The sequence below is a fragment of the Pygocentrus nattereri genome, chromosome 11, assembly GCF_015220715.1.
Source record: "Pygocentrus nattereri isolate fPygNat1 chromosome 11, fPygNat1.pri, whole genome shotgun sequence".
In the NCBI taxonomy this organism is placed as follows: Eukaryota; Metazoa; Chordata; class Actinopteri; order Characiformes; family Serrasalmidae; genus Pygocentrus; species Pygocentrus nattereri.
In genome coordinates, this window is record NC_051221.1 from 39,150,576 (window position 1) to 39,165,211 (window position 14,636).

Here is a 14,636-nt window from a genome sequence, read left to right on the forward strand (position 1 = left end):
GGCCGCGCCCCCATGCTATGTCAGTTACTGAAAACACGCCCCGTGAGCTGTCAGTCACTGAAGGCCGCGCCCCCATGCTATGTCAGTTACTGAAAACACGCCCCGTGAGCTGTCAGTCACTGAAGGCCGCGCCGCCAGACTCTGTGGGTTACTGAAAACACGCCCCGTGAGCTGTCAATCACTGAAGGCCGCGCCCCCATGCTCTGTCAGTTACTGAAAACACGCCCCGTGAACTGTCAGTCACTGAAGGCCACGCCCCCTCCGCGGTCTGTGGAAGACCTGCATATCTCGGGGTTGCGTGTTGGCGTGTTCGTGGCAGTTAGGTGCTGTGACCGGACCGACTCAGGTTAGTCGTTTCCCGAACTTTCTTGAATGGCTGTATCCTTTGTGCGCTTTGGAGCAGATTCGCATTTACTTTCTTTTGGATGTGTGTCGCTTCGCTGGTGCCTGAGGAGGCTCTGTGGAGGCTGTGCTGCTGATGCGGTTCTGTAGGAGGCGAATTATCGTTAACCCAGCGCCGGTGGATCTCAGCCGGAGCACTGCCTAACCGCGTCAGCGCTGCTGTGTAGTTATACCGCCCTGGCCGTGTAGTTAACGACTACAGCCCGGCAGCGCAGGTGTGTTGGGTGAACGGGCTCTCCGGGTCGGTGGACAGCCCTGCGTGTGGGGAGCTAAGCGGGAGAAGCTAACGCTAACGCCAGCACGGCTAACGCCAGCTGCTTCTGTTTGCTAGTTAGTTTAGTTAGTTAACCCAGTTAACCGCTAAACTTAGTTCATGAGCGTTTGTGTAATAACTTTACTCTTTTAGCGCAGTGTTTCCGCTGAATGTGCAGGACCTGCTTTGCTTCCTCGATGTTGATTTTACTGAAGTTTCTAGCTAGCTAGCTAACCTTGCTAGCATGTAACTTCCTGGTCAGAGTGTCTTCGCTGTAGGAAATTTTCCCCGTTTAAACTTCATCCACGCCGATAAAGACACGGTCATCTGCCTCATTACAAAGAGCAGCTTGTTGTCGGATTAAATGTATCTGTGGATATCGCTAGGTTGCTAGCTACCAGTGGCGGAGAGTAACTGAGTAAATGTAATTAGTTTCTGTACTTAAGTAGTTTTTTTTTTTCGTGTATCTGTACTTTACTTTCTATTTTCCATTATTGGGCGACTTTTTCCTTTCACTCCACTACATTTCAGAGTCTAATATCCGATTTTTTCCTCCTGCATTTTGAGAAATCTGTCGTTCCTTTTGGTTTCTCTGTGTTTAAAAATGTAACATGTCAAAACAAAAGAAGCGCAAAGCCAGAGCACCAATCAGGGCCCAGCGGTCACTTTGTTTAGAGCTGGTTTTGACCTGTTGGTCATACCGACCCAGTGCAGCACGCGGTTCAACGTCAGCGCAGCAGCGTAAAACTTTGGGAGAGTCTGTTCAACATAAATGATGAACTAACATAACTTTGTGTAAATAGAGCTCAATATAGAAATATGTCCACATATGCAGTCGAGACTGACGCGTTTCTTTTTTTCTGAATTCATACAAACACTTTCATTTTATAGTAAATGAGTTTGGGCTGGTTTATGTTTATGAACAGAGGCCTACAGATCAACACAGTAAAGGAGCTCATCTGTGATCCTGAGTTTAAAGCCAGTTTTTATTCAGCTTGTAACTAATTTACAAAGTAATCTTAAACTGAAACTTTGCTTGTGTGTAAAAAGTGATTTCAGAGCCACTCGGTTCTCCCTGATGGAAACTGTTTACCTTCAGTGTTTTGTGCTTCTGATCATTTTAATAGACGTCAGCGTCACTAATTAATGACGTTCTATTAAAAGACTGGTTTACCAAGAGAGACGCTGGAGGACTTTCACCTGAAATGAGTTCATGAAGCCAGTCTGGTTATAGAAATGATAACAGGACATCAGAGCCAGAATTACTCGTTTAGTACTTTTACTTTATACTTAAGTACATTTGAAGGCAAATACTTTAGTACTTTTACTCAAGTGGAGGTCTAGAGTAAGGACTTCTACTTTTACTGGAGTGATATTTTACCTTGGGTAAAACCAAACCACCTCTGTTAGCTGGTACTTACCTGGCTACTTAGCCTAACGTCTGTCCTTGTGTTTCAGGTGTTTGAGTCACTTTTCCCTGACGTGTCTGAAAATGATGAGAACGGGAGGTCAGTTTTAATTTGAATTTACTGTGTGAGGCTTTATGGTTATTTATAAATTGAGTAACGCCTATTTCACTTCGGCATCGCTGTGTTCTTTTACAGGAATCCTGAAGCTGGCAGCGTTGGTTTCTGTCTTCTTCTTGGCTGCTTTTCTGGCTTTTGAGCTCCTAGAAATTAACTTGGACTTTCATTTCGCCCGTATGTTCGGTAAATATACCCAGCCTGTGATCTGGATCTTTATTTTTTTCTACTGTGGAAGCGCTCAGCATTGTAGGCATTTCACTTGAACTTCTTACACACCTGAAACTGCTCTTCTGTGTTCGAGCGGAGAAAACATTGACATGGGCAGATGCACTATATGGACAAAAGTATTGGGAGCCCCTCTTAATCTCTGAATCGGGTGTTTGTCAGTCCCATTGCCACAGGTGTGTACAGTCGAGCACCTAGCCATGCAGTCTGCCTTTACAGACGTTTGTAAAAGAAAAGGTCTTTCTGAAGAGCTTGATGTGGTGGTATTGAAAAATGGAAGCATTTAGAAACCCCAGCAACTCGGCCACCAAGTGTCAGACCATGTAAAGTTACAGAGCGGGTTGCTGAATGCTGAGCAAGTCACCAACGCTCTGCTGACTCACTGAGCACCCTACACTACACCAATAAGAGTCCTTGGGCAAGACTCCCAACACTGCCTTCGCCTACTTGTGTAAAATGATCAAATTGTAATTCGCTCTGGATAAGAACGTCAGCCAAATGCCGTAAATGTAAATGTAAGTCAATGATTGCTGAGCTTCACACCTCCTCTGGCTTTAACATCAACACAAATCTCCACTGGCAGCCTCATGGCATGGGTTTCCGTGGCCGAGCAGGTGCGTGCAAGCCATGCATCACTAAGAGCGATGCCAAGCGTCAGATGGATTGGTGTAAAGCACATCACCACCTGAGTCTGGAGCAGTGGAAACATATTGAATGGACTGATGAATCGCGCTTCTCTGAGCAAATGCCAGGAGAACGGTACCTGGCTGACTGCATGGTGGAGAAGAGGTAATGCTATGGGGTTGTTTTACAGAGGTTGGCCTAGGCTCCTTAGTTCCAGCGAAGGGAAATCTTAATGGTTCAGCATATCAAGCCTTTTTGGTCAATCGTACCCTTCCAACTTTGTCGGAACAGTTTGGGATGGCCCTTTTCTATCCCAGCATGACTGTGCCCCCAGTGCACAAAGCAAGGTCCATAAGGCATGTGTGGGTGAGTTGACTGGCCCGCTCAGAGATCTGACCTCAACCCTTTAAACACATTTGGGACAAACTAGAACGGAGATTTTGAGCCAGGCCCTCTCGTCCAACATCAGTGTCTGACCTCACAAATGCTCCTCTGGATGAATGGGCAGAAAATTCCCACAGACACGCAAACATCTTGCAGAAATCTTCCCAGAAGAGTGGAAGTTTTTATAGCTGCAAAGAGGGGACCAGCTCCATATTAATGACCATGGATTTACAAGCTCATCTAGATGTCCCAGTACTTTTGTCCATATAGCGTATGTGAAACCGAAGTTAAGTGTTTGATTAAGAGAACTTTTTTGTATTCAAGTGGCAATTTAGCTGTTATTAGGATGAAAATGTGTTTTTGCTGTTTTTGTGCTCCGGATTTAATTTCCATGTTATACGATCCATGTTTTGTAGCACGAACAGCACATTTGACTTTTTTTTTCCCCTTTTCACTGCAGCAAGATCTGCCCCCGTTGAAGAGGCTGGTGAGTCTATTAATTTATTACCCTTCACTAATACCAGTTCAGTGATGTTCACTACTTCAGTAAATAACTAATATAAATGATATGATTCTGTCTTTTGTTTCAAATCCATGCATGCGCTGGATGGGAACAAAGCCTGTCTGCCCTGTGTAGGATTTCTTAAAGAACAGGCTCTGATAGGCTAGACTTTGGCCGTTTTTGTCAGTATCGTGAACACAGGTACACTTTGGGACCTTGTTGTCAGTGGTGTTCTGTATAGGTTACGAATTAAATGTATTTTTGCAAATTTAGATGATCAGAAAGTCTGAATCACTTTAACAGGGCTCGAGTGAGGACCCTCTGTTAGTGCTTTCTTTAGCTAAGCCATAGAGTTTTTAGGTTTTTAGGTTTTTAGGCTTGTAGTTCTCACCCAGGATCGATTAACCCACTATACTTATTCTAAACCCGTCAGTCTGTGATAATATTTCTATGTTGGGGATCGAAACATTCCTCTGGGTTTGCAGGTGGTATTGCGCAATGGGCATTAACAGGATCTGGGTGTTATAACTGAGGTATTAACACAGGGTGTGGTATAACACTGGTGTTTACTTTGTCACATTTATCTGGCCTTTTTGCTTTTGGGAGTATTCATTCTTTCTGTGTCTGTCTTTCTTTCTGCGTCTGTCTTTCTTTCTGTGTCTGTCTTTCTTTCTGTGTCTTTCTTTCTGTCTTTTTCTGTCTGTCTTTCTTTCTTTCTTTCTTTCTTTCTGTCTTTCTGCCTTTTTCTGTCTGTCTTTCTGCCTTTTTCTGTCTGTCTTTCTGCCTTTTTCTGTCTGTCTTTCTGTCTGTCTTTCTTTGTCTTTCTTTCTGTCTGTCTTTCTTTGTCTTTCTTTCTGTCTGTCTTTCTTTGTCTTTCTTTCTGTCTGTCTTTCTTTGTCTTTCTTTGTCTTTCTTTCTGTCTTTTTCTTTCTGTCTGTCTTTCTGTTTTTCTTTCTGTCTGTCTTTCTTTCTGTTTTTCTTTCTGTGTGTCTGTCTGTCTTTCTGCCTTTTTCTGTGTGTCTGTCTGTCTTTCTGCCTTTTTCTGTGTGTCTGTCTGTCTTTCTGCCTTTTTCTGTCTGTCTGTCTTTCTTTCTGTCTTTTTCTGTCTGTCTGTCTTTGTCTTTCTTTCTGTCTGTCTTTCTGTGTGTCTTTCTGTCTGTCTTTCTGCCTTTTTCTGTCTGTCTGTGTCTTTCTGCCTTTGTCTTTCTGCCTTTGTCTTTCTGCCTGTCTTTCTGTGTCTTTCTTTGTCTTTCTGTCTGACTTTCTGGCTTTGTCTTTGTCTTTCTGTCTTTCTGTCTTTCTTTCTGTAAATAAATGAAAGAAAACACCAGTATGTTCTTTCTACAGCGAACAGTAGGAGTAGTAGGGTGCCTAGTAGTGTTACTGCTACTGAGTGCTGATTGGTTGGTGAGCTGATCAGCTCATTGGCTGAGTGAAGCAGTTCTTGCTCACTGCAGTCATGAACGTACACGAAGCACAGCTAGAAAGTCCTATAACTGAAGTTAAAGAACATTCAAAAAATGTAACCGTGGTGTTGAAATGAGTGTTTTTTTTATTCTACAAAAATGATTTACAAACTGATTTTGCACAAAAACTCCATAGGAACCCATTCATATTGGACTCATCTGACAAACCCAGATGATGTTACTCATTAGCAGTTCTTCTCACTAGAAATTCCCTGTTTACAGCTTTGTCCTTCTCGGATCTGGTCGTGAAGTTCCTCTGCCATGCACAGTCTAGTGTTTGACCTGCTCCAGCACACCTGGTTCAGTTAAACACTTGACTAACACACATGCTTTATGACTTAGAACAGCTGTGATGTTGCAAGAAAAACATTAAGCTGGGCACGGCGGTACTTCACAAGTGCGTTTGATCATTCATTGCAGAAAAGAAAGGATGCATGTGAAAATAAATAAGAAGCATAAGCTGATTCATATTCATTCTCTTTAGCCACAAAGCAGTCACGTTACAAATGCGGTCTGTCGAAGCCCTGTCCTGAAGGCCACTTCTCCTTTAAGATGGCCAGTGGAGCTGCCAGTGTAGTTGGACCCAAAATATGCCTAGACGACCATATGTAAGTATCTCTTTGTTTTCTGCCCAGTATGTGCCCCCCCCCCATCTGCCTGTCCACTGTGTAAGTTATGTGTGTGCAGTGGCTGTTTTGGAAGTGCTGAAGTCATGGTGGCAAGAAGACAAGAAGGGGTTTTACTGTGAAACACATCTGACTTTTCTGTTCTTCAGAAATCATTGGCACTCTCAAATAATAGGGGGCAGTCGTGGGCTGGAGGTTAGGGAACCGGCCCTGTGACCGGAAGGTTGCCGGTTCGATCCCCTTGAAATGAAATGAAATGAAATGAAAATGAAATGAAATTAACCTTTGTTGTCATTACACATTGTGCTTGTACATTTGCGCAACGAAATTGGTTTACAGCCCCCCCCCTCCCCTCTTGGTGCAATAGAAATAGAAAGTTAAAATATAAAATAGAAAAGTTTTAAAGTATAAACAAATTAAATAACAGATTAGAGCTTCGGTTAACTATACAGGCGTAAGCATAAATTAACTAAGTTCTCCAATTTACACACTAAGCTTTCCTATATACACAGTGAAGAATTGACATATGCAGCATCAATTATTGCACATTATATTTTGTTTTTAGCAGCATGGGTCATTGCACTTATCCCTGTAGGCAGACAGAAACATCTGCCCACCGGTGAACTGTATAGTTTTTGTTTAACAGGGATACGGCCCTGTTATAAAAACTGCCCCTCAAAAAAAACGGTTTGTCCTTGTTTTGAGGTGTCGGTAACGTCTGCCTGAGGGCAGCAGTTCAAACATCCTATGTCCTGGGTGTGTACTGTCCTTGATGATTGTGTAAGCCCTCCTGAGACAGCAAGTTCTGTAGAGGTCTTCCAGGGAGGGGAGGGAGTGTCCAATAACCTTCTGTGCTCTGGGTGCTGTGTATAGGGCTGCCCACTGCTCCCGGCAAGTGTGCTCACTGCCCCCAAGTGTGCGTGTTCACTAGTGTGCATGTGTGTGGGTGTTTCACTGCACGGATGGGTTAAATGCAGAGGTCTAATTTCACAGTGTGCAAACACAGAGACAAATGGTTGTAAAATACAATACAAATATATAAATACAATAATATGTGTTGTTTAACTTACGTTTTGTCTGGTATGCAATGCATTGCTATTTCTTTGCTGAGAGAGCATCACTGAGTTCAGCTGTATTGCTATTGAGGATGGAGAAGATGTAGCAAGCAAGCTCCATGCGGAGTATCTCCATGTGCTTTAGATTGAGCCTTTCCTCTTCCGGTTGTCCTGAAGGTTTTCAGTGTGGTTTAGCTCAGAATGCTGCCCTGGTCGTTGCAGTGTGGTCATTTGGGAGACGTTTGCTTGGCTCATTTTATTGGTGGAAAATCAGCGATGATCCAGTTTAGTCTTTTGGTAGAAGCAACCAGATTTTGCTTGAGAGTGCTCGACGCCAGGATCGTCACAGTGTTTAGACCACAGAACGGTCTGATCAGTTCTCACAGTGTATTTCACACAGTATATGTGCTTTTCCCCTTTTACAAGTTAATCTGCCTTTGTGGGCAAACAGCTGTGTTTTGGTCTGATTTGAACACATAACCTAGTTTCAGTCTGTGTTCCAGTGACTCCAGGTCTTTTGGCAAGCCTTCCGGTTGACTGTGTTATTGTGGCTTCAAAGTTTTAGAAGACTGATGACCCCAAATTTGATTGTGTGTGTGTTATTATTTATATATAATAACAATAATAATAACAATAATAATAACAATAATACTAATAATAATAATAATAATAATTATTATTATTATTATTATTATTATACACTATATGGACAAAAGTATTGTGACACCTACAAATTACACCCACAGGAGCTTTTATGACATTATCTTCTAAATCCAAAGGCAATAATACGGAATTGGTCCCCCCCTTTTCAGGTGTAATAGCTTCCACTCTTCTGATTTTGGAGTGTGTCTGGGGGAATTTTGTCCATTCATCCAGACAAGCGTTTCCCAAAGGTGTGTGATAGGGTTGAGGTGCAGGTCAGTCAAGTTCTTCTACACCAAACCCACCCAGCTACGCCTTTTTGTTGACCCTGCTTTGTGCACTGGTGGCTCATTCATGCTAGAACAGGAGAGGTTCTTCCCCATATTGTTCCCACAAAGTTGGAAGCATGTAATTGTCCAAAATGTCTTGGCCTGCTGAAGCTTTAAGATTTCCCTTCACTGGAACTAAGGGGCCTCGAAAAATAACGCCATAGCAGTATTCCTCCTCCACAACTACAGTTGGAACAATGCAGTCAGTCAGGTAACGTTTAATTGGTATTCACCAAACCCAGACTCGTCCATCATCCCAGCCCGCCAGTGAGAGAACTGTGATTCATCACTCCACAGAATAGATTTCCACTGCTCTAGAGCTGCTGTTGCTCCGGGGTGCTTCCATTTCACAATAATAACACTTGCAGTTGACACGAGCAGATCTAATAGGACAGAAAATTCACAGACTGACTCGTGGCAGAGGTGGCATCCTATGTCCGTGCCATGTTTAAAGTCACTGAGCTCATCAGCACAGCCCATTCTACTGCTGGGCTTTGTCCATTGAGACTGCAAGGCTATGTGCTTAATTTTATCAATGGGTGTGGAGCGTGGCTGTTTAGCCTCACTCATTCACACTGAAGTAGTTTTTCACTGTTTGTGTTTCAGCCTAAACTGCTTTTTAAATGCAGTACAGAGCACCCAGTCAGAACAGAGCATATTTACATATGTCTGTCTTAAAGGTACAGTAACAAAAACAACCTATTTAATTCTAGGGGATAAAGAGAGAATGGACCTCAAATGAAAGAAAAAATGTGGGATCTTGCATCCAGTTCTAAAGGTTTTTGTTGTTTTAGCCCATAATGTTGCCAGTTCCCGCAGCTGTTTACTTGCCAACCTCCGTCTCAACTTTGCATTATGAAGTGCCAAGCAGCATAAAAGCAGCTTAAACTGCTGTAACATTGGAAGAGTCCTAACATGAGGCTTAATAGACACTCACAGTTTGCAACGGTGAAAGAGGAACTAAACCAGTTGTGCTCTTGTGCTGCTGGCCATGGATGGTTGCGGCTTTGCTGACAACTAAACTTGGGCCCGAATGATGAGACTCAGCATTTTTTAAAATGATCTTACTATTATTACCTGTTAACGAGACTTTTAGCCATACACATATTTGTGATGTGCAAATTTGAGGGAAATAAAAAGTCCTTCATGAGCTTTACAGTTTTATTCATGATATTTCTGTCCTCAGATTGATGAGTGGGGTGAAGAACAACGTGGGAAGGGGTTTGAACATCGCTCTGGTCAATGGTAGGGCTCTGCTGCTTTATAATGAAGACGTGGACTTGAATTAGCCATCATCACTGGTAATCACTGTAATGCATGAACTTGGTTACAGGAAGGACTGGCCTGCTCATGAAGACTGAATTCTTTGACCTGTGGGCTGGAGGTAAGGATTTGTTCCCCCCATCCATGCTCACACTATTCATTTGCTTTTTCAGGGATTCTGCATTGCTGTAGAGCATGTAGACCTGCATGTGGACATGTAGCATGTACATATGAAGTCAAGTCTAAGTTGTTTGCATCCAGTGCCAGACAGTAGATGGCACAACAGTGCAACCTTAAAAGATCCAATGCTCCAGTTTTTAAAGCAGCTACTCTTTTATAGACGTTTCATGATTTAATTGTTGGATAAATACAACTCTCTCCAGATGTCAACCCGCTTATCCAGTTTCTTAACAAAATCGAAGATGGAACCATCGTCATGATGGCCACTTTTGATGACTCCGCTACAAAGTGAGTGCTGCTTTCTTTTAGCCAGACCTGGAATAGGAATGTTCTCTGTGAAAAGTGTCTGCTTTTTCATGTGGAGTTATTTATAGTTATCAATATAGTTTTTGTCTTGAAAGATATTTGAGGTTGAAATGGAGGTGGTATTTGAATTTATTTACAAAACGTGTTATTTGTTAGAGATGCATCGCTGATATTATTTTTATGGCCGATTCTAAATTCTTTACAGCCAAAGCTCTCACTGAGTGCGCTAAACGAAACAAAGGACACAAAATAAAAAACATTATTTGCTCACTAACAAGACAAACTTGCCAGAATTGTGTGTGTATGTATGTATGTATGCGTGTGTGTGTGTATGTATGTATATATGTGTATATATATAAAATACAAAAAATGTATGTATGTACACACACATCCATCCATCCATCCATCCATCCATGTCACTCAAAATCTAAATAATAAATTGTCTGAATGTGTGTTTCTAGCCAAAAACCTTCCAGTTCTTGCATCCCTACTATTTGCAGTCTCAACTCCACCTAAACTACAGCCTAAAGTTCATTCGGAAGGTGTCATGTCAGAAAATAAAACGATTGTTTCTGACGTCTCATCATTTCCTTTGGTCACAAACAGGCTGAATGATGTGGCAAAGCAGCTAATATCAGACCTGGGAAGTTCAAATATCAGTTCACTGGGCTTCAGGGACAACTGGATCTTCGTTGGAGGAAAGGGGATCAAAACAAAGAGTCCCTTTGAACAGGTGAATTTGCACAGTTAATCTAACTGTTAAACATTGTCAGAGGAAGCTGTGGTCTGGACATTTGTGTTCACATCAGTGTTGGAAAAGGAGCACACCTTGTCTTCCAAATACAGCTTATTTGGGACCATCTTGTTCCAGTCATTCCAAGCTAATAGACAAGTAAAAGTAAGATTTATTAAAAGAGTAGTCTGTAAGGTTCGGTAGTCTGTACAATTTTCATTCAGTGTAAGGCAAATAAACCTGGTTTATTGTCCTCAGCACATCAAGAACAACGCAGAGTCCAACAAGTATGAAGGCTGGCCTGAAGTTCTGGAAATGGAGGGATGTATTCCTCGAAGACAAGACTGAAACATCAGCTCTCTTGGACCAACTAACCTACAGTCTATGTGCCCAGTCAGTCAAAGCTTAAAAAACAAAGAAAGCAAACTCCAGTAAGATTGAAAATTCTTCCAGCTTCCACCACTATATGGAAAAGGTCTTTACATTTATGTGTTATGAGCACCAGCGTAAATTTACAGTGCTGCAGTTCATCTTTTATTATTATGCCTGTTAAACTGGCTATTTGTATTTACATACAGCATTGCTCATCAATTGAGTGTGCTGGAAAACCAAAAAAGGGTTTCAGAGTGTTTGCCAAGTCCGTTCGCTCTGTATCGCAGTGGTATTAAGATTTCTGTACTATTAATGAGTTAATAACTATTAATGAGTTATACTTATTAGCTCTGATAGCATCCCTAATGATGGTTGATGAATGAGGCTTAAAATCTCTAATGCAACATAAAACGGCAGCGTAGTTCGTAGCCAAAGCCACCTTCCTTGTTTCTACACTAATTTTATCAGCTCCACTTACTGTATAGCTGCACTCTGTAGTTCTACAGTTCCAGACTGTAGTCCATCTGTTTCTCTGATACTCTGTTACCCTGTTCTTCAGTGGTCAGGACCCCACCGGACCACCACAGAGAAGGTACTATTTGGTTGGTGGATCATTCTCAGCACTGCAGTAACACTGACGTGGTGGTGGTGTGTTAGTGTGTGTTGCACTGGTACGAGTGGATCAGACACAGCATTCCAGAATAGCCCCCAAAGGTGCAATAATAGGCTCTTATTGGCTGCATTAGGGAAATTCCTGTTGGGAATCCATGCTAGTACTGTACTGATAACAATGACGTTTATAGCTTTCATTGGTAGATTTATTTTGCTCGTTGTATTTGGTCACTTAAATTGCAGCTGTATGCAAACGTTTGAGCGTCGGTGGTCAAGTTAAGGTTTTTTTTTTTTTTTTGGTTTCGTGAAGTAAAAATGTTAAACATCTTCTACAGGGTGCACATTTTATACTGCTAACAGTTACTGTTAATTTGCTGAATTGAACATAGTGGGAGTAAAAAAAAAAAGATTTTTATATTTTTAACTTTTTTTGCAAGAATGATTTTTATTTTTATTCCTGTTAACTTAAAGCAGTTATAATAGAACAGGTGCACTAAGGTCTACAGATAAATAGCGTATGTGTGTAAGTGTGTTGTCTGTAGAGCGTGTGCATTTTTACTTGGAAGAATCATCAAAACCGGTAATTTGAGCAGGTTGTTCGTATGTTTGCTTGCTGTGACCGCTCCCCTTCGTGTTCTTCTGTCCAAGCCCCGCCCACGTTTAACTGCCCTAAATATATATTTACACCACTGTGACACTGCTGAGCTATATAAAATATAAAAAAAACAGCAGATGAGACAGATTTGAGAGATCCGAGTGACGCGTTCATTACTTTTTATATTCTCCGGGTGTTTGTGAGGGATTAGTGTTGTGGAAGGTTTGACAATCGTTTTGGTGTCGGGTGGCTGCGGGAATGAATCTGGGCTGGTTTTTAGTGGAAAGATTGTTGTGATGAACATACGCCACACTCCTCCTCCTCCTTTTGTATTTATTTATTTATTTTAGTGATCTCTTTTGAAGAAAAGATTGTAGCTCCTTCGCAGATATCGTAAAGCACCCGTCTTTACTTTTGCCACTGCGTTCGGTTTCTGTCTAAATGAACGGGCGTACTGGTTTATATTCTTGAAGACAGTGCACAAGCAGACTGGCTCAAACGCCAGCATGTGTGAAAAACAGCGTCACAGGCTCAGAGATTCTATGCAAAATCCTAAAAAAGCTTAGTATCTTTACTCCTCTGTAGTTGGTCTTAAGCCCAGTCTTTAGGGGTCCATGCATTGCACATTGCCCTAACCAAGCATGGCATCTCTTGTACTGGAACTGTCCACTCTACTGTAAAACGTTGAACTATTTGAGGTCCCCTCTGTGTGAAAGTGCAGCCCTTGTCTGAGAATGTTGTTTTTGTGGAAAGACTACAGTGAGTGATTGTTGCTGTCTGTACGTAGTTCAAAGGATCCGATTTTAAATGTGAATGTTTTCTAGACAACATGTTGATACTTTATTTCTGTTTCATCGTCTCGTCTTTTCTTTGAAATAAAATCATGCCTGTAAACCGAATGAAGGATGTAATCGTAGCTGTTCACATCTGCAGCTTCTCTTGTGACGGGAGTAGCTAAGACGGTCACGATCTGCGGAAAAGACTCCTCGGTTGAGCTTCCTCTGCTGTGGCGTTCCAGCGTCTCTGCTCAAATGTAGCGTGGCCGGCTGTTTTTGACACCTTGTGGATTTGTCACATGTAAGCCTGTCACCTGTATTACGTCTACAGTTCTATGTCTTGTCTATATGGTGACTTCTGTCAGTCTTGTCATCCGATACATTGTAAAATCTGGTTTGCCTTTAGTTGAACTAGAGAGTCCATCAGTACATTTGAGTTTTAGTGAGAAATGTGTGATTCGAGTTATGGGAGAACCAACGACGTGCCTTGTTTTACCCCAAACAAGCCAGCCAGAAGCCAAATTTCCGTCCTTACTCCAGCCGAGAGCTACGTTTTTCTGGAATTCTGAATTGTAACATGAATGAATGATTGTTGTTTTAAAGCTCACTTGGTCTTCATTAAATATGTGTTGGCTTCACAATTCACTTGTTTTGTTACATCCTAGAATGAAGAGATTTTCAAAGCCTTATATTTAGTCACCAGTGGGTTTCTAATGTCTCTTGCAGGATTTGTAGAACCCAGGAATGCTTTACAAAGTGAATGTAGACCAGGAGACGCTCACTGTGGTGTCCGATTCCTAATGGATGAAGACGCAGTTCAGAGGAATTTACCAGTTACGTGTTCTCTTTAGACTTCACTAAAAATATGTAACCATAAAATACATCACCACCAAAACAGTTATACCTCAGTCACTGAGATGTGCAGCCGTTCACAGTGGTTTGATGTGAAATGGTTCAAACCGCCTCAAATTTCAGGTTTTTCTTTAGTGGTGATAACCAGGTGTTGTGATGGCTACAACATAGATTTTTTTGATCTACTATGCAAAATAACCAGTGAATCTACACATTTTTATACAGTATAAATAATTTTTCATTCAAGGTACAATGTAAATGTTCCCTAAAAGATCCAGTTTTTTCCCCCAACAGTGCCTTAAATGTTTTTCCAGGTGAAAAGTGTGTATTTATACCTTTTTATGATCTTACGTTTTAAAACGGAACAATAAAGTAAAAGCCTGGAGGCGAGACGGGGTGTGGATTATGGTTCAGTTACGTTCCCTGACTGAAGATACTGAGATGTACCTTTGAGGGAACCACTCCAGTGACAAGAGGGGAACTGACCCAGTGACAGTCTCAGAACTGTTTTTCCCCCTGAGAGAGTAAGTAACGCTGATGACTGTGAAATAACAGTAAATCTGGAAAATGAAGCTGCATTTGGGGACTATTTTGGCTTAGAGCGCCTTAGAAAACCTTTCATGTGATCACTTCTGTGATGTGACAAAGGCTGCAGAGGTCTGGTTCCTCACCACTGCTGCAAACAACTCACAGTTGCATGTTGCATTAAAACCACTTTGAATGACTGTTTACATCTTCGTGATTTAATCATGCTTTTAAAAAATTAATAAGACTGATGCAGGAGATCTTTAGCTTTCATTCAACATTTTAAGGACAGCTGGAATAATCCTACACTGTATGGCTCGGCTATTTTTTCCCCAAGCTATAATAATAAAAGTACAGTGAGTAGTTTGTATGGTTCTTACACGGAGCC

At 41.8% G+C, this 14,636-nt stretch overlaps 1 protein-coding gene across 2 annotated transcripts; it reads left to right on the forward strand.

Moving 5' to 3' along the window:
- Positions 1–250: 250 nt before the first annotated feature.
- On the forward strand, positions 251–11,455 carry fam3c (FAM3 metabolism regulating signaling molecule C). Of its 2 annotated transcripts, none has more exons than XM_017706433.2 (10): positions 251–346; positions 2,114–2,163; positions 2,260–2,364; positions 3,875–3,901; positions 5,867–5,990; positions 9,221–9,279; positions 9,368–9,418; positions 9,681–9,765; positions 10,390–10,516; positions 10,775–11,455. In XM_017706433.2, exons 2-10 carry the CDS (start codon positions 2,148–2,150, stop codon positions 10,862–10,864), a joined length of 684 nt encoding a protein of 227 aa, XP_017561922.1. In that variant the 5' UTR covers positions 251–346; positions 2,114–2,147; the 3' UTR covers positions 10,865–11,455. The 2 variants fall into 2 exon arrangements, with proteins under 2 accessions (XP_017561922.1, XP_037398640.1); XM_037542743.1 differs by lacking the exon at positions 251–346 and adding an exon at positions 522–617.
- Positions 11,456–14,636: the final 3,181 nt, after the last annotated feature.

Excerpts from the sequence above, each read along its gene's own strand:
- fam3c (XM_017706433.2), top strand. Across the intron at positions 3,902-5,866 it reads TGCCCCCGTTGAAGAGGCTG|CCACAAAGCAGTCACGTTAC; the intron begins GTGAGTCTATTA and ends CATTCTCTTTAG. Across the intron at positions 9,419-9,680 it reads CTTTGACCTGTGGGCTGGAG|ATGTCAACCCGCTTATCCAG; the intron begins GTAAGGATTTGT and ends AACTCTCTCCAG.